General features: G+C 40.3%; 3 protein-coding genes across 4 annotated transcripts; all 3 read left to right on the forward strand.

Moving 5' to 3' along the window:
* Positions 1-2,590, forward strand: LOC124384153 (C-C chemokine receptor type 4-like). The gene is given in 4 exon segments (XM_046846769.1): positions 1-45; positions 441-508; positions 1,142-1,221; positions 1,224-2,590. Coding segments are annotated over 3 exon segments (1,089 nt in total). The 5' UTR covers positions 1-45; positions 441-467; the 3' UTR covers positions 2,192-2,590.
* A 5,500-nt stretch (positions 2,591-8,090) lies between these two features.
* On the forward strand, positions 8,091-19,616 carry LOC124384155 (C-C chemokine receptor type 4-like). Of its 2 annotated transcripts, none has more exons than XM_046846773.1 (5): positions 8,091-8,373; positions 14,947-15,023; positions 16,468-16,579; positions 16,820-16,876; positions 18,234-19,616. In XM_046846773.1, exons 4-5 carry the CDS (start codon positions 16,854-16,856, stop codon positions 19,285-19,287), a joined length of 1,077 nt encoding a protein of 358 aa, XP_046702729.1. In that variant the 5' UTR covers positions 8,091-8,373; positions 14,947-15,023; positions 16,468-16,579; positions 16,820-16,853; the 3' UTR covers positions 19,288-19,616. The 2 variants fall into 2 exon arrangements, with proteins under 2 accessions (XP_046702729.1, XP_046702728.1); XM_046846772.1 differs by having other exon boundaries at positions 16,542-16,579.
* Positions 9,580-10,683, forward strand: LOC124384951 (C-C chemokine receptor type 2-like). Its single transcript, XM_046847974.1, has 2 exons — positions 9,580-10,086; positions 10,273-10,683. Exons 1-2 carry the CDS (start codon positions 9,580-9,582, stop codon positions 10,681-10,683), a joined length of 918 nt encoding a protein of 305 aa, XP_046703930.1.
* Positions 19,617-19,722: the final 106 nt, after the last annotated feature.

The raw sequence follows: 19,722 nt of genomic DNA on the forward strand, positions 1-19,722 counted from the left end.
AAAGTTCTCTGTTTGGATCCTGTAGGTGGACCGGACCGTGTTTTTGTAAAGTGCTCTTTTGTGTTATTAATTCTTGTATGTCTTTGTGCATGTTGTACATGTTAGATGTAATTCAGAACTGATTTGAGTTGATTTGGTGTTTGGATTTAGTGTAAAAACCATGTTTCCAGCGTTCGCTCTGTGTGTGTGTGTTGTGGAAGCTTTCCGTGGAGTTTCTGTGTGAGTTTCTTGATTTAAGGATAATTACACTCACTTTTGTACAGTTTTCCTGGTGAAAATTCTGAATCGATTCTGATGCATATACAGTAATTTACCCTTTAAAATCAAACTGGTGTGAGACTGGAATAAAATGCTTTAATTGTGGAATAATCAGATCTTCATCTGCAAGCACAAGAGATTTATTCATCCTCTTCCTCCTTTCTCTGTATTGTTCACCTCAGGAAGAACTGTTTAGTGTCTGATTCTGAATGGCAGTGATGTTGAACAGCAGCAGTACTACAACATTCAGGTGAGAATATTTTACTAAATAGTTTTTCCACACATTAAAAGCATCTTTGTGAATATTTCCACCATAATGGCTTTTACCATATGATCTCAATTTCTAGTTGTATCATTTGTGTAATGTGCCTTCAATCCAGAAACTGTTGTAAAGATGGCAATAGTGTTTATAACACTGTTATGCAGCACTGTGTTTACCTTCTACTGCGTTCTCAAACCAACAACTTGCAAGATAATGGTTATAAAATTGCACTAAAACGCTGAGTTTTGCATAACAAATTATTTAACCGTAATATTTAACAATATGGAGTCTGCTGTTTAGTCAATATAATTCTGCAGAAACAATCCAGGTTATATTTATCACAATAATCACTGCAAATTTCTAATAATAATAATAATAATAATAATAATAATAATAAAATAATCCTTTCACTCTCATTCTGTATCTGTGTATTTGTTGCTTTTGTGCACTTCATGTAGCCACAAAACACTAAATAAAGGTTGTGAAACTACAATGTGTGCATGCAGATATACTCTAATATTATCCCACTGTAATTCCTTTATATACTGTTTTTAGATCAGAACTCGATATGTTCCACACTGAACCTTTCTCATGGAGGAATTCTGTCTTTTCTGTTTTCAGCCCTGAATTAAATTCTACAACTGAATTTGATTACAGTGATGTTACTGGACCATGTGAATACAGCCGCCATTCAACCACATTCTCCCGCTGCTCTACTCTGTGTTCTTCGTGGTGGGTTTGTTGGCCAACCTGCTGGTGCTGTGGGTGATCCTGAGAGGTTCTCAGATTAAAACCCTGACTGACGTGTCTCTCCTGAACCTGATCATTTCTGACCTTCTGCTAATCTCCACTCTCCCCTTTTTGGCTCATTATGCCAGAGATCACTGGGTTTTTGGTAGCTTCATGTGCACCCTGGTCCTCAGCGTGTACCACATTGGGTTTTATGCCGGCATTTTCTTTATTGTGCTGATGAGCATCGACAGATACTTGGCGATCGTCCATGTCATGTCCTCCTTGAGAATCCGTACAAAGACTTATGGGATTTTAGCGAGCATCTTCATCTGGATTCTCGCGGTTGCGTCTTCATTTCCTGAACTACGGTATCTTGGAGTCATAAACAATGGAACTAAAACACGTTGCAGCGCGTATCCAGAAAATAATCACCATGATATAAAAAGTGGGTCTATCTTTAAAATGAATGTTTTGGGGCTGCTGATTCCACTGAGCATTTTAGGATTTTGTTACTTCATGATCCTCCGGAGGCTTCATACCCTTCGTACTTCTACAAAACTGGCTATTCGTCTTGTTATTGTGGTCATAGTGGCGTTCTTCTGCTGCTGGATACCGTACAACATTGCAGCGTTCCTCAAGGCACTGGAACTGAAGCGCATCCTGACTCCAGGGTGTAAACTCAGCAAAACCATCCAGCTGCTGCTGCAGATCACCGAAGCTGTGGCGTATTCACACAGCTGCCTCAATCCGTTCCTCTACGTGTTTGTGGGTGAAAAATTCAGGAAGCATTTCGCCAGACTCCTCCTCCAGACACCATGCAGCCATGTGCAGTGTATGAAACACTGCATGACCCAACTTGCAGCTTCAGTGTATTCACAGACCCCGAGTGTGGATGAAAGACATATGGATGGAAACCAGCATATAGAAACACCTACATAAGATAGAAGTAAGAAAAACAAGCTTGTATTTACATGTGTAATTTACACCATATGGACAAAATATTGGGACACCAGACTTTTCCAGCCATATGCAGTTCTTCCCCAAACTGTTACCACAAATTAAAAAATAGTATATTTTCCTGCTCTTTGGTCGTAGTCTTGCTTTTTCTACTTTTAATTTTATATATTTACTCAGAAATCCATATATATTCAACATTTAAAAATTTTAAAACTTAAATTTATTTATATTTGCATAATTTCTTTATTTCTATTTTCAAAGATTTGCTATTATTTAGAAAATGTTTTTTTACAGTGAATGTTTTTTACCTTCATGTTGTATTTGAGTGCCTGTTTATTTGTGTACCATGTGGAATATAAATAAAAACGTTGTGTTGATTTATTTATAGTTTCCAGACATACATTTATCTTCTTTCAATATTATGTTCTTTTTAAAGAAATGTGATGAAGCGTTTCAGGATCTGGACAACCTCCATAATAAGTTCAGTATAAGACACATGAATGCAGTATAAAGATATGAATCTCTGAGCTGCTGCTGGTTTTGTGTAATTAGAAAGTCAGACCAAATGAAACTGTAGAATAAAATGGTTTAGATGTTTGATGTGAATTAGTCATACAGGTTCAAACTGACCTGCACACACCAAAGATCTTACCTGATATGATGTAGATGCAACCTCTTCCTGTAGCTGATTTCACCTACTCGAGGTTCCTGTGATCAGAGAGAATTAGGAATGAGGGTTTTTTTTTTCAAATTTAGATGGACGTGCTAGCTGCATTTTGTGCCAGCAGAAATACAGGCTTGTGGGGAGACTCACAGTGGTGGTTTGTGTATTTACATGAAAATGGAATGAAGCATAAACACTGTGCTTGTTTAAAGTTGCTATTCATTGCTAATGGAGTTTGTGACCTAGATGCAGGCCATTTTATTTCCCATAAACTCAGTGTACGTTTCCCTCAGTGATAATGATAAGAAGGCTCTGTGTGAACTCTAAGGGGCGATTAGCGACCTGCAGAATGTTCACCCTGACGGACTGTTTATTATCACCAGAGATTTCAAACATGCGAATCTCAAATCAGTGCCAAAATTTCTAAAATGCTAAATTTCATCAGCGTGTTGATTTTGCAATGAGATTGAAGAACACGCTGGATCTTGTTTAGACAAACATGTTCCAGCCCCAACCCCACTGCAACCAACACCGATTCCATAAACTTGGAGGAGTCCACATCATCAGTGACCAGCTACATCAGCAAGTGCATTGATGATGTGACCATCTCCAAGATCCATCACCACATGCTCACACCAGAAGCCATGGATGAACGCCAAGGTGTGCGCTGCTAAAGTCTATAGACTCTGCCCTCAGAGCAGGGGACAAGACAGTATAAGGGCCAATCTGTCCCATGCCATCAGAGAGGTGAAGTGCTTTCATGCCAAGAAAATCTACGGCCACTTCCAGGACAGCGGAGACCCCCGGCGCATGTGGCAGGGAATCCAGGGGATCATGAACTACAAGACAACTTCACTTGCTTGTGGTCGTGATGCCTCCCTCCCAGATGTACTGAGCAACTTCTAAGCCTGGTTTGAGGTACAGAACAACATGGCGGTGAGGAAGGGTTAGGGTTCCTCCCAGTGACCAGGTGCTCTGTCTAACCACAGCTGAAGTGAGGAAAACTCTATCCAGAGTTAACCCACGGAAGTCTGCTGGACCAGACAACATTCCTGGCAGAGTGCTCAGAGAATGTGCTGAACAGCTAGAAAATGTCTTTACTGACATCTGTAACATTTAAATGAGCAGTGGCATTGTTCCTACGTGCCTCAAGATGACGACCATCGTTCCCGAAGAAGTCTACAGTCTCCTGCCTCACTGACTATCGTCCCATCACACTCACACCCATTGTGATGAAATGCTTCAAGAGGCTTGTCATGAGGCACATCAAGACCCAGCTTCCATTTTCACTGGACCCCATGCAGTTCGCGTATCATCCAAACCGCTGCCATCTACGTGACCCTTCATCTGGCCTTCACCCACCTGGACAATAAGGACTCATATGTACAAATGCTGTTTATAGACTTTAGCTCAGCATTCAACACAATCATCCCTCAGCACCTGATTGAGAAGTTGAGCCTACTGGGCCTAAACACCTCCCTCTGTAACTGGATCCTGGACCTCCTGATTGGGAGACCTCAGTCAGTCCGGATCAGAAACAGCATCTCCGAGGTGTTGTGTAATGAATCTCTATGTTGTGTGATGTAGCTCTGTGTTGTGTGATGTAGTTCTATGTTGTGTGATATCGCTCTGGGTTGTGTGATGTAGCTCTGGGTTGTGTGATAAAGCTCTACATTGCGTGATGTATTTCTGTGTTGTGTGATGAAGGTCTGGGAATGATGGGACCAAATATTCTTCACAAGATCACCAAAGTGGAGCATATGGGTCAGGTGCAGTGGGGAGGCAGGTGGCCCGGATAGCTGTGCTGTCTCCGAACAGTTTTGACAGCCAAGGCAGGGCTGGATAGCTGATTCGGCACCTCACGGACCGCAATCTCAACGTGTTTGGAATAAGACGGTCCTCGTTGTTTGGTATGGCCATTCTTTTTCTGTTGTCTCTTCTTTTAATTTTGTCTGTTGTAAATCTTTGGGTGGGGGGTTTGATCATTGTTACTTTCTGATGAGCATTAGCACTTTGCTGAAGGGAGTTTTGGTGTTTGAAATGTTTGACTGTCGTTTGTTAAATTTGCACATCACGGTTTATTATGCCATTCCCCAACAGGGGGCATTCATCCAACATATCTGGTTACACGCGCGATAATGTGCAACTAATTTATATCGTACAAATGTAGCCACATCAAGCAAAACTGGGTGGGGCATGTCATTTATTCATCATTTACGTGCAAACGAAAGGAGTAATGATCCTAATAAACAAGAGGCTGAATTTCATAATGTTAACATATCGACGCTGTGGATGTTGCGTCCGGCGTCCGACGCCGAGGGTACCCCCTTCGCGTCGCTTTTGACGAGAGAGACGGTACCTCCCTTGGCGTCGCTTTTGACGAGAGAGACGGTACCTCCCTTTGCGTCGCTGGATGATGACTGTAACCCTAACCCAAACCCTAACCCGAACCCTGACCCTAACCCAAACCCTAACTGTAACCCGCAAATGGGGTCCCGTCCATCTGCGTCGGCGGCGAAGGGTTTCCGTCCTCGTCAAAAGCGACGAAGGGGTACCCTCGGCGTCGGACGCCGGGACGCAACATCCACAGCGTCGATATGTGATGATGTGGGGTGCGAATGTGTTGTTTTGGATAAGAATAAATATCAGGGATCTTCTATGCCAAGGGCTAGGGCTGCCCTTCATATGCTAACAGAGGATATTGGATTGATTGATATTTGGCGTCTGGTCAATCCAACAGAGAGAGAATATACTTTCTATTCTCATTGCCATAAATCTCACTCTAGGATAGATTTCTTCTTACTTTCAAATTCTATCACTGATCAGGTAGTAAACTGTAAAATTGTAGCAATAGAATTGTCAGACCATGAGGCTGTGAAACTGGATATAGCTCTAAATACAGAAGCGGGTAGAAAGGGGAGAAGGAGATTGAATGCTGCATTATTACAAGATGAGGAGTTTAGCAAATTGTTGGCTGATGATCTGACCTCCTTTTTTGAATTGAATGTAGGAAGCCCTGATAGGTCGGCATTCTATATGGGAGGCCTCAAAGGCGTACAATAAAGGGAAACTGATTGCGCAGGCAGCTAGAAAGAAAAGGGAAGGAAGAGACTTGGTCAAGAACTTGGAAACAACAATTTGTACATTGGAGAAGAAGCTGGCTAGACACTACTCTAATGATTTATATCAGGATATTTGTAAGTATACATTTAAATTACACAATTATATATATAAATATAAAAAGCTGAATATGCACTATTTAGGCTGCAGACCAGGTTTTATGAAGGCGGTGAAAATGCAGGCTGAAACTCTCTCTGTGGGGTAAAGTCAATGTTGTCAAAATGATTATTGCTCCATAGTTCAATTATATATCCATGATGATACCTGTAAACCTTCCAGACAATATCTTTAAAAGGTATGACAAAATTATCAAGGACTTTTTATAGGAAGGAAGAAGACCGAGGATTAAAATGAGTAAATTGACTTCCCCAAGGGACGAGGGGGGTCTTGGATTACCTGATGTGAGATTGTATGATCTTTCTTTTGAAATGGCTGAGCTGGGTAAACATTGGGACAGGACAGATTCTGAATTGGACTGGATCAAGATAGAACAGAAACTTGCCTCACCAGTTCAGCTAATGTTCTTTCAGTTAATGTTCTTTTGGGGACTCAAATCCAGTGACAATTCACTCAAGACATGTTTGGAACAAAATTCATAAACTGTGTAAGACATCACATTATAGAGAGTCATATGGAGTCATTATGGAGGAATCCTGAAATTTGCATAGGTAAAGCCTGTGTGTTTTGGGAACAATGGCATCTTAAAGGGGTAACTGTAATTGGTGATCTGTATGAAAATGGAATTTTTATGTCATACACTGATTTGCTGAAAAAATATAATATTGGGGGTCAAGGAAATTTTTGGAAATATCTGCAGATTAGACACTGTTTCTTCAGTTTCCACATGAAGTTCAGATGGCTTCTATTTGTTGACAGTAAACAGTAAATCAGTGATACCCAACAGAGCAAAAAACAAGTTTACTTTAAGATTGGTTGTATTACAGCTGCCTGGATGATTTTACACAATTGGAAATGTCCCAAAACCCCAGACTTGGATTGGATTGGATTGATGGGATGACTGAAATGGCTTTGTATGAGAGCATGTTGGGGAGTAATAAAGAAGACATGGGATCTTTTCTGGCAACATATAAAAATGTTTTGAAGAAGTAGGACTGATTAATAACTGTTTAATTTCCATGTGCTGATATTATGATTGTATTCCACTGATAGTGACTAGTGGCTGAAGGTGTAATAGCAAAGATGATTATTGACGGCCGTGTTGATGTTCTTTGAAGTTTGGACTGTTGAACAATAAAAAAAAGTTGAATTATACAAATAAATAAAAAAATAATAATAATAAAATCTCTGTGAATTTTTTTATTTCTGTTTTAAAGCCTGATGTTCTACAGGACGGTCCGTTCTGTTCACACTTTTACTCACTGCTCTAGGTTACAGTCACTTTTTGAGTTTTTAAAATGTAATTCCTTGAATGTGACTTTTACTCTACAGTGTTTAATTCTGGGTTTTAAGTACATCAGGAGAAACAGGTTTGTGTGTCAGTTGATTAATTTTATTTTTGGTCATGCAAAGATAGCGATATACCTGAGCAGGAAAAACTAAATGGCTCAAAACACTGACTGTGATGCTGCTAGAATTTTCTCCAGGCTTACAAAATGCAGGATTTTAACTTTTACAAGAGTTTGGGGGATCTGAAGATGTTTACGACTGTGTGGTGTTGTGGAGAAGCTCTTTGTTCAGTAAAAGAAAAAGAATTGTACTTTGTACCAGAGCTCCGCTAAACAATTACACCCACCCCCATCTTTTAACTGTCAATGTCCTGTTTTATTGATGTCTTTTTAATGTTTTTATTTATTTATTTATTTGACTTTTATATTCTGATACCTGATAAAATCCAGAACATAAAGTGACTTATGTTAAGTACTATGTTAAATAAAGGATTGTAAAAGTCAAAATCTCTCTCTCTCTCTCTCTCTCTCTCTCTCTCTCTCTCTCTCTGTAGCACTGAGTTCCTCTCAGAGAGAAAGAGAAAGAATAAAGATGTAGTTTGGATCCTGTAGGTGGACCAGACCGTGAGTGACGACCAGCTGTTTTTGTTTTTGTAAAGTGCTCTTTTGTGTTTGGAGTTTCTGTGTGAGTTTGTTGATTTTAGGATAATTACCCTCACTTTTGTACAGTTTTCCTGGTGAAAATTCTGAATCGATTCTGATGCATATACAGTAATTTACCCTTTAAAATCAAACTGGTGTGAGACTGGAATAAAATGCTTTAATTGTGGAATAATCAGATCTTCATCTGCAAGCACAAGAGATTTATTCATCCTCTTCCTCCTTTCTCTGTATTGTTCACCTCAGGAAGAACTGTTTAGTGTCTGATTCTGAAAGGCAGTGATGTTGAACAGCAGCAGTACTACAACATTCAGGTGAGAATATTTTACTAAATAGTTTTTCCACACATTAAAAGCATCTTTGTGAATATTTCTACCATAATGGCTTTTACCATATGATCTGAATTTCTAGTTGTATCATTTGTATAATGTGCCTTGAATCCAGAAACTGTTGTAAAGATGGCAATAGTGTTTATAACACTGTTATGCAGCACTGTGTTTACCTTCTACTGCGTTCTCAAACCAACAACTAGCAAGATAATGGTTATAAAATTGCACTGAAATTCTTAGTTTTGCATAACAAATTATTTAAAAGTAATTTTTAACTATATGGAGTATAACCCAGCCATTATGGTTGCACAAGTCAGGTCTCTCCTGCCGGTCCCAAGCCCGGATAAATGGGGAGGGTTGTGTTATAAGGACATCCAGTGTAAAACACATGCCAAGTTGAACATGCAGATCACGAATAAGAATGTCATACCGGATTGGTCGAGGCCCGGGTTAACAACCACCGCCACAGGTATCGTTATTCAACAGGGTACCAGTGGAAATTATGCTACTGTTGGCAGAAGGAGGAAAAGGAGAGGAGGAAGATGTCTACAGAGACAGCAGGGAAAGGAGAAGTGGAGGAGAGTGGAGGTTTGGGTTGGTACTTTAAATGTTGTTACTATGACTGCTATTTTTTCCATCCACACCATGATAGAACAGTTTAAACACCTCCAATGTTCCTGGTCTTACTCCCCTTCCACTTGTTCTCCTGAACACACAACATCTCTACCTTTCTCCTCTCCATCATATCAGCTCCCTCTCTCCCTTTACCAGTCATAGTACCAACATTTAAAGTACCAACCTGAACCTCCACTCTCCTCCACTTCTTCTTTCCCTGCTGTGTCTGTAGATGTCTTCCTCCTCTCCTTCTCCTCCTTCGGCCAACAGTAGCCCAATTTCCACCGGTACCCTTTCGGCTAACGATACCTGTGGCTGTTGTTGGTAATCCGGGCCTCCACCGATCCGGTATGGAATTCTTATTTGTGATCCGCATATTCGATTTGGCACATGTTTTACGCTGGATCTCCTTCCTAACACAACCCTCCCCATTTATCCGGTCTTGGAACCGGCACTAAGAGTGCACTGGCTTGTGCCTCCCTAATGGCTGGGTTATATGCCTAATAATCTAATATTCTAATATTATCCCACTATAATTTCTCAAATTTATTTACTGTTTTTAGATCAGAACTCGATATGTTTCACACTGAACCTTTCTCATGGAGGAATTCTGTCTTTTCTGTTTTCAGCCATAAATTTATTTCTACAACTGAATATGATTACAATGATGTTTCTGATCCATGTGATTACGGCCCCCATTCAAACCGCATTCTCCCGGTGCTCTACTCCGTGTTCTTCGTGGTGGGTTTGCTGGGAAACCTGCTGGTGCTGTGGGTGATCCTGAAAGGTTCTTATATTAAATCTTTGACTGACGTGTCTCTCCTGAACCTGATAATTTCTGACCTTCTGCTAATCTCCACTCTCCCCTTTTTGGCTCATTATGCCAGAGATCACTGGGTTTTTGGTAGCACCATGTGCACCCTTGTCCTCGGCGTGTACCACATTGGGTTTTATGCCGGCATTTTCTTTATTGTGCTGATGAGCTTCGACAGATACTTGGCGATCGTCCATGCCGTGTTCTCTTTGAGAATCCGTACAAAGACTTATGGGATTTTAGCGAGCATCTTCATCTGGATTCTCGCTGTTGCGTCTTCATTTCCTGAACTTTTGTATCTTGGATTCATGAACAATGGGACTAAAAAACTTTGCAGCGCGTATCCAGAAAATAATTACAATAATATAAAAAGTGGGTCTATTTTTAAAATGAATGTTTTGGGGCTGCTAATTCCATTGAGCATTTTAGCATTTTGTTACTTCATGATCCTCCAGAGGCTTCAGAGCCTTCGTAGTTCTACAAAACTGGCTATTCGTCTTGTTGTTGTGGTCATGGTGGTGTTCTTCTGCTGCTGGATACCGTACAACATTGCAGCGTTCCTCAAGGCACTGGAATTGAAGCACATCCTGACTCCAGGGTGTGAACTCAGCAAAACCATCCAGCTGCTGCTGCAGATCACTGAAGCCGTGGCGTATTCACACAGCTGCCTCAATCCGTTCCTCTACGTACTTGTGGGTCCAAAGTTCAGGAAGCATCTCGCCAGACTTCTTCTCCAGACACCATGCAGCCATGTGCAGTGTATGAAACACTGCATGACCCGACTTGCAGCTTCAGTGTATTCACAGACCACGAGTGTGGATGAAAAACATATGGATGGAAACCAGCATATAGAAACACCTACATAAGATAGAAGTAAGAAAAAGAAGCTTGTATTTGCATGTGTAATTTACACCATGTGATGTGATGGTATTAGATTTTCCTTCAAACCAGCTCCATGAAGATCTGCTTTCCATGGGCTGGAGTGGAGGATCTGCTATAGAGCTCCAAACCCCAATGAAGACCTTTGGGATGAATGTGAACGCTGACTGCACCCCAGACTTCCTTACATTTTCACCTACTTTACTAAAAGTCTTGAACATCTTTCTCTTTTTGGTCCAGATAGTATATTTTCCTGCTGTTTGGTCGTAGTCTTGCTTTTTGTACTTTAAATTTTATATATTACTCAGAAATACGTATATATTCAACATTTAAAAAAAATTAACTTAATTTTTTCATATATGCTTAATTTCTTTATTTCTATTTTCTTGTAAAAGTTGCCATTATTCAGACTTTGTTTTACACTGAATGTTGTATTAAAGTGACTTTTTTTATGTTTAATATAAATTAAAACGTTGTGTTGATTTATTTATAGTTTCCAGACATTCATTTATCTTCTTTCAATATTATGTTCTTTTTAAAGAAATGTGATGAAGCGTTTCAGGATCTGGACAACCTCCATAATAAGTTCAGTATAAGACACATGAATGCAGTATAAAGATATGAATCTCTGAGTTGCTGGTGGTTTTGTGTAATTAGAAAGTCAGACCAAATGAAACTGTAGAATAAAATGGTTTAGATGTTTGATGTGAATTAGTCATACAGGTTCAAACTGACCTGCACACACCAAAGATCTTACCTGATATGATGTAGATGCAACCTCGTCCTATAGCTGATTTCACCTACTCGAGGTTCCTGTGATCAGAAAGGGGTGTTCCCTTTCAGGAACTCGAGCTGCATCGGAATGCTTTGGGAACGCGGCTGCATTGTCCATGCTCTGAAACAATCTGTGCAATGAGTCAAAAATTGGAGGCAGGCTGTCACTGGCAGTGTGATGTCATGACCAAGAAGTATAAAACACACATGGAGAGAATGGTTTTCAGGAAGCCCTCTCTGTGTGTTCGTCCCCTATAGGCAAGTGGTAAATGTCCAAAAAGCAAGCGATCGTTCCGACTGTGCACAAAGCACAGCCCATGCGCTCCCGGCATCACAGTCTCCACGTCAGGGTGTGCCATTTTTTGCCCTTCTCGGCCCGCCCCTTTAAGACCCCGGCATTACCCACCAAGCCTCTGCGTATTACGTCAGCGCTGGTGGGGAAGGCTTATGCCTCAGTAGGTCAGGCCGCTGAATGTCTGCACACCATGGGGATCTTACAGACATGGCCTGTGCCTTCCTGCACCCTAGAGCGGGTTACGTCCCCAAGGTGCCCTCAGTCGTCCTATGACCTGTTAGGCTCCAGGCATTCAATCCTCCTCTTTTCCAGACCCCAGACCAGGAGAAACTGAACCGGCTATGTCCGATTCAAGCTTTTGCATCCTCCTACGAGTCCTCTGGTCTCTCCGCACCATTCAGTGTTACAGCACACTTGACCAGGAGTGTGGCAGCCTTTAAGGCTTGGTCCTCTGAAGTGTCCCTCCAAGACCTCTGCGACGCTGCAGGCTGGTCCACCCCGCTGACCTGTCAGGCTTTACAACCTTGGCCTCTGGGCCACTCCTGGCACCTCTGTCCTTCAACCTAGCTGGGCTCATTTACACTAGTTAGGGACTGGTCAGTGTGGTGGTATTGGACTCTCGTTCCCAAAGTGTTGCAACGCAGCTCCAGTTTCTGGAAAGGAACATCTCCAGGTTACGTATATGTCACCCTGGTTCTCCGAGGGAACAAGACGCTGCATCTCTATGCCACACCTCTGGTGTCCCTTCAGCGCTTTCTTCTCTGTTACAGAAGCTGGTGCTAGCTTCAATCCATGTGCGTTTTATACTTCATGGTCTTGATGTCACCCTGCCGGTGACGGTCTGCCTCCAGTTCCCAAAGCGTTCAGACCGACGCAGCGTCTCATTTCCTCAGGGAACTAGGGTTACATACGTAACCTAGAAACGTTTGTTTCCTCTTCACAGTAAACATTTCATTGTCATTATGGTGTTCATCCGGAATGAACTTCCCCGTATAGAAAGCACAGGTATGCACATTAGGATTTTTTTTCAGGACTCCATTAAAATGGTTATTCAACTCCATAACTAGAACAATGCAGTGAAGGATCATAATGAAGAATGCATTATTTATGACTTGTTTTCAAGCTTCCTATGTTCTCCCACACCACCCCATTGCTATGTTTCCTCCACTGACTTCCTGTAGCTTCAGCATCAGATTAAAAACATTGATGCTCACCTAAAAACCAGCAGTCCCTCCTTCACAGGACTTATTATGCCTTGCACTTCAACATGCTCCATCCGATCATCAACTACTGCACTACTGCTCTCACAATCCTCTACACCTGCTTCACACATCCCACCAACTCCCAGGGAACAACGACTAAATCCTACAAGACTCTTCTCCGTTCTGGCACTAAAGTCTACCAGATGATGTAAATACAAAATGGATAGAAACACTGTTGAACATCTGAGTGGGTTTATCACTTCACTCAAAGGTCTTTAGTTTTCTTGAGTTAAGGATTCACACACACACAATCTCTCTCTTTCTATCATATATCATATATATATATATATATATATATATATATATATATATATATATATATACACACACAGTACAGACCAAAAGTTTGGACACACCTTCTCATTCAAAGAGTTTTCTTTATTTTCATGACTATGAAAATTGTAGATTCACACTGAAGGCATCAAAACTATGAATGAACACATGTGGAATTATATATGGAATTATATACATAACAAAAAGTGTGAAACAACTGAAAATGTCATATTCTAGGTTCTTTAAAGTAGCCACCTTTTGCTTTGATTACTGCTTTGCACACTCTTGGCATTCTCTTGATGAGCTTCAAGAGGTAGTCACCTGAAATGGTCTTCCAACAGTCTTGAAGGAGTTCCCGAGAGATGCTTGGCACTTGTTGGCCCTTTTGCCTTCACTCTGCGGTCCAGCTCACCCCTAAACCATCTCGATTGGGTTCAGGTCCGGTGACTGTGGAGGCCAGGTCATCTGGCGCAGCACCCCATCACTCTCCTTCTTGGTCAAATAGCCCTTGATGCCTTCAGTGTGACTCTACAATTTTCATAGTCATGAAAATAAAGAAAACTCTTTGAATGAGAAGGTGTGTCCAAACTTTTGGTCTGTACTGTATATATATATATATATATATATATATATATATATATATATATATATATATATATATATATATATATATATATATACTAGTTTATAAATTCCTATTGATTCAATTGAGTAATCGATTATATTGGCACAAATGACACTAATCTTGTTAGACCCCAATTCTGTAATACAGATGTGTATATGTGTGTTTTTTACTTAATTCAACAATATACAATAAAATAAAAATATCGTCTACTTAATTGTTCAGGATACTTTCACTATCTTGTGTTTTTCTTAAATGCATACTTTTGTTATCTATTCATCCATTCAATGTATTTATTCATAAATCAATTTATTCCTTCCATCCTTTATTCATTCACTCCCTCAACATGTGAAACTGTCAGGATTTTCTCCTTCGAAAAGAAATTCTTGAGGATGTACATAAAACGCTAAGAATCCGTATGATAGACTGATGACAGGAAGTGGCATCAATATCCTGCATGCTCAAAACCTAATCATGTTTCTGGTACGGATTCAGCAGTGACTCTGAGCTCAAAGTTCTGAAGAAGGATTGCATTCAGTACACGTGTAAACACACTGAAGCGAAAGTCCTGTAATGGTTCGGTACGAATACGTATATTATTACACTCCGAGTACTGTTTATATTTATATTTAAAACTACATGGTCTCAGGATAATATAAAACAGGCTTCAGCTGCATTCCAGTTTCGTAAAAACAGGACTGTGGACTTTCCTAGGAATGATGAACTATAATAAATAAATTGACTTTTTTATTTGGAAACGGGGTGAAAGGGTAACGTGTGCGTGTGTGTGCGTGTGTGTGTGTGTGTGTGTGTGTGTGTGTTTGGGAGGGGCTAGATCCTGAGGGGATTAGTAATTAAACTGTATGTATGTCACTGTTCAAAAATGATGCATTGAAGGAGTCCAAATGTCTGTCTCTCTCTCCCTCTCGCTCTCTCTCTCTCTCTCCTCTCTCTCCTCTCTCTCTCCCTCTCTCCTCTCTCTCTCTCTCTCTCTCTCTCTCTCTCTCTCTCTCTCTCAGTGTAGATATAAGAGAGTCTCAAAGAGAAAGAGAAAGAAAGATCATTATTCCTGGGATTCTGTGGGTGGACCAGACCATGAGAGTAAGTGAGTGTGTGTGTGTGTGTGTGTGTGTGTGTGTGTGTGTGTGTGTGTAATAAGTGCTCTTTGTTTGTTAACTCTTGTATGTTTGTATGTGTTCATGTGAATGATTCAGTGTGTGTATTTAGTGTAAAAACCCTGTTTCCAGCGTTCGCTCTGTGTGTGTCGTGTTGTGTTGTGTTGTGTCGTGTTGTGTTGTGTTGTGGAAGCTCCGTGGAGTTGTGTGTGAGGTCAGTGTGGAGGAATGTGGCTGTTTAGTAGCAGATGTAGTGATGCAGTGGGCCATCAGAGCATTGCTTCACTTTCTAGGATGTACAATACGATTGTTCTGTTTATCTAAACACGTTTCATTCCTGTTTTTCTGATTCGATTCCGACGCAAATAATTCATCCTTTAATAGTCAATAAAGTCCGGTGTCCTGATACTTTTGTCCATATAAGATAGATAGATAGATAGATAGATAGATAGATAGATAGATAGATAGATAGATAGATAGAGAGTAAAAAGTATAGTATTTACATGATAAATGAAAGAGAATAAATATATAAATATAGTATAGAAGGAGAAACAGGTACAACGTGTACAGATACAGTTTGAGAGTTTAGAAGGTCGAGGGTTTAAGCCCCAGCACCACTAAGCTGCCACTGTTGGGCCCTTGAGCAAGGCCCTTAACCCTCTGTGCTGTATTATGGCTGTTCTTCTGAAGTGTGAAGAAACACTTTCACTGAGCTGTAGTTTATGTGACAAGTCAAAGCTTCGTTCTTTCCTCTCGCTCTTAAAGTGACTGTGAAACTATTAGCAAACATTTTAATAATGGACATTGCCTCAGATTGGCTTTACACAGATAGAAAAATGTATAAGTTCTTATCTTCTGTGACTTTCTGTGCTGCTCCGCCGATCTGAAGGAGCTGAAGAAGCTCAAGGAGCTCTTGTGATTTATAAATAGGACATGGAAGGGATGGTGTTTATTATCTGGAATGACAGAGAGATTACAGCGTGTCCTCTTCCCCCCACCAGCTCAAACATGGTTAAAGAGTGTTTTCTGAAATGAATCAGATTTTCTGATAAATTAAACCAGAAGCCACATATCACCTTCCAACGAACACGCAGAATTGATGAGAGCATAAGATTTGGGTGAGGTTCAGAAGGATTATGAGTAATAAGATCTAATGAGAGATAATTGCATTACTCTGGCAACATCTCCGGCGTGCAACAGTTCTGTAGAAAGTGTATTAATAACATTAACGTACACTTTCTCCTGGCCGATTGTGTTGTTTTATGCAAAGCCATGGTGCTTTTGTGTTGAAATGGTAAAGAATATTAGTAATCATTTCAGTCCAACAAGTTCTTCTGATTAATCTGGAAAACCCAGTACATGGAAATATAAACACAAGCTCAGCACTATCGCATTCAAATGTCGTGTCAACACAAGGCATGTCTCAACAGAGTCCTGTTACTCATCTCAAGAAAACAGAAGTGTGATAGAAACAAAGCATTTCAACACCACATTCTCGTTTCAGTTTTGGCTTCACACCCCAAAGGACTACATGCAAATACAGTAAGTCGAATTTCTCCCAGCTGCTTGAAGAATTCTGCAGAATTTCTTATTATTATTTGCATGAAAATGATCTGTTATGAAAATCCTGGTGTTATTGATTTCCATAACTGCTGTTCTTCTCGATTTCGAGGTCTGGTTAAGGCGAAGATGCCCACATTCTTTTTTTTATACTCTTGCACTTTAGCGAGTCATTCTCTAAACTGAGACCATTCATCTACCCGACTTTCTCCTTTCCCTCAGGGGTTTACTGTTTACTGTCTGATGTACAGAGCAGATGATGCTGAACACAACATCCAGGTAAGAACATATTCCATGTAACTGCTACAAATTGTGCAAGATAAAGAAGTAATGAAGGTATTTAGTAAATACCGTCCGTGTGGTTGAGTCCAAATACAATCAGTAGTCGAGACAATTAAAGCAGCCTAGATGGAGATGCGATTTTGAGGAATTTCTGGCAGAGATATGAAAGTTACATTTCTACTATTAAAGATACAGATGCAAACGCAGATAATCGACAGAAAGAAAGAAAGTAAGAAAGAAACCATAAGCTAAAGAAGAAGCTACGGACTGTGAACCTGAACAACAATCCTGGAGGAAAACATGAGCAATAGTGCTGTAAAGGGGGAGAAGTTTCAGGTGTAATCAGTGGTGACGGGGAACAGGTGTGAGTGCTTAGTGATGTGATGGTGCAGTGGCTGATCGGATTGTAGTCCAGGAACATCTTCCTTCAGTAAACATTTAAAAAAACAAAAAACAAATATCAAATCCAGTTCATTCTGTGCTTTTCGTTCACATCATGTAAATGACACGGCAGGCAAAAATTCACTAACCGGCGCTTGTCTATTATATATAGTGTAAAGTTTATACAGTACGATACTGTAAAATGCTCCGTTTTGCTGAATTATGTCATTTGTTACATTATTAGCATATAACAGTATAACCCAGTCATTAGTGTTGCACAAGTCCGGTCACTCTCAGTGCCGGTCCCAAGCCCAGATAAGGGTTGCGTTAGGAAGGACATCCAGCGGAAAACGTGCCAAATCAAATATGCGGATCACGAAAGAGAAGGAGAAAGATGATACGCTCTGGCGACCCCTAATGGAAGAAGCTGAAAGAACAAGAATTCCCATATAACAGTATACTACCTCATACTGATCACCATTCTGACTGCTCTGTAGCTTCATCTGCACACTCGAACATGCTAATGCAGCTTTATGCTTTAAATAAAATGTGTTATGACTTGTGAAATATAAATGAGAACATGGAATATGACTTTTTCTTTTCATCATAAATAGAACTTTTTGGAATTAGCACCAATAACACAAAATAAATCTGGTTTTGTTCAATTCCTTATTCTCATGTAAAACATGGTATAGTTAAAAATTATCCCATTTTTAAAATATTCAAAATTGTAAGATTTTGTCTCTGCTAACAGGGTCCACGAGAAAAGGATTTTAAATCAACGTGACTCTTAATTCTGGAACAGTGCCAAAGTTTAAATGTAATATTGTCCTTGAATAAGATTTTTAAGTTCATGAACATGTTTACAGACCAAAATATGTGTAGATCTTTTCAGTATCAGTGCTTAGTTTTGTGTGTAGTTCTGAATTCTCCTTTAATTCTCATGGAGTAATTCTGTCTTTTCTGTTTTCAGCACTGAATTTATTTCTACAACTGAATTTGATTATAATGGTTTACCTCCTGGACCATGTGAATACGGCCCCCATTCAAGCCGCATCCTCCCACTGCTCTACTCCGTGTTCTTCGTGGTGGGTTTGTTGGCCAACATGCTGGTGCTGTGGGTGATCCTGAGAGGCACTCGGATAAAAAGCATGAATGACGTGTCTCTCCTGAACCTGGTCATTTCTGACCTTCTGCTAATCTCCACTCTCCCCTTTTTGGCTCATTATGCCAGAGATAACTGGGTTTTTGGTAGCACCATGTGCACCCTGGTCCTCAGCGTGTACCACATTGTGTTTTATGCCGGCATTTTCTTTATTGTGCTGATGAGCATCGACAGATACTTGGCGATCGTCCATGCCATGTCCTCCTTGAGAATCCGTACAAAGACTTATGGGATTTTAGCGAGCATCTTCATCTGGATTCTCGCGGTTGCGTCTTCATTTCCTGAACTACGGTATCTTGGAGTCATAAACAAAAAGAATAAAACACTTTGCAGCGCGTATCCAGAAAATAATCACCATGATATAAAAAGTGGGTCCATCTTTAAAATGAATGTTTTGGGGCTGCTGATTCCACTGAGCATTGTGGGATTTTGTTACTCCATGGTATTAAGGAAGCTTCAAACACTTCGTAATTCCAAGAAACTGTCTGTTCGTCTTGTTATTGTGGTCATGGTGGTGTTCTTCTGCTGCTGGATACCGTACAACATCGCAGCGTTCCTCAAGGCACTGGAACTGAAGCTCATCCTGACTCCAGGGTGTGAACTCAGCAAAACCATCCAGCTGCTGCTGCAGATCACTGAAGCCGTGGCGTATTCACACAGCTGCCTCAATCCGTTCATTTACATGCTTGTGGGTCAAAAGTTCAGGAGGCATCTCGCCAGGCTCCTCCTCCAGACACCATGCAGCCATGTGCAGTGTATGAAACACTGCATGACCCGAGCTGCAGCTTCAGTGTATTCACAGACCTCAAGTGTGGACGAACGACATCCGGATGAAGGAACATCCATGCAACTGAAGAAATGATCTTAATTTTGTTCTTTAATATTGAAAATTAACACGTAAGATTAAAGAGTTGAGGCTAAAAAGCTTTTATTTGCGTATCCAAGATATTCTGTATATATGCCTGCTTTTTACCACGCTCATGCTGAGTATCATTAATGTTTTTTTCACCTTTTATATAAATATTACTCACTTGGAATTTTATATATAGTGATGTTTTGACTCCTTTTGATGGTTCATTTTGAAGGAATTGTTCATGCACTGTAAACTCAACACAAATTGTGAATGACTTGTCATAAATGTTTTATTTACTACTTTAAATGAATAATAAAATAATAAAATAGCTTTTCAAACATTTGTTTGTCATTTATTAGTACAAACTCTGTTACTCTGAACTTTCAAGCTACTTGTGAGTTACTTTTAGTCCAGTTCCAAATGAAAAGTCGCGAACTATGGAGG

Source organism: Silurus meridionalis, chromosome 4, assembly GCF_014805685.1.
Source record: "Silurus meridionalis isolate SWU-2019-XX chromosome 4, ASM1480568v1, whole genome shotgun sequence".
NCBI lineage: Eukaryota > Metazoa > Chordata > Actinopteri > Siluriformes > Siluridae > Silurus > Silurus meridionalis.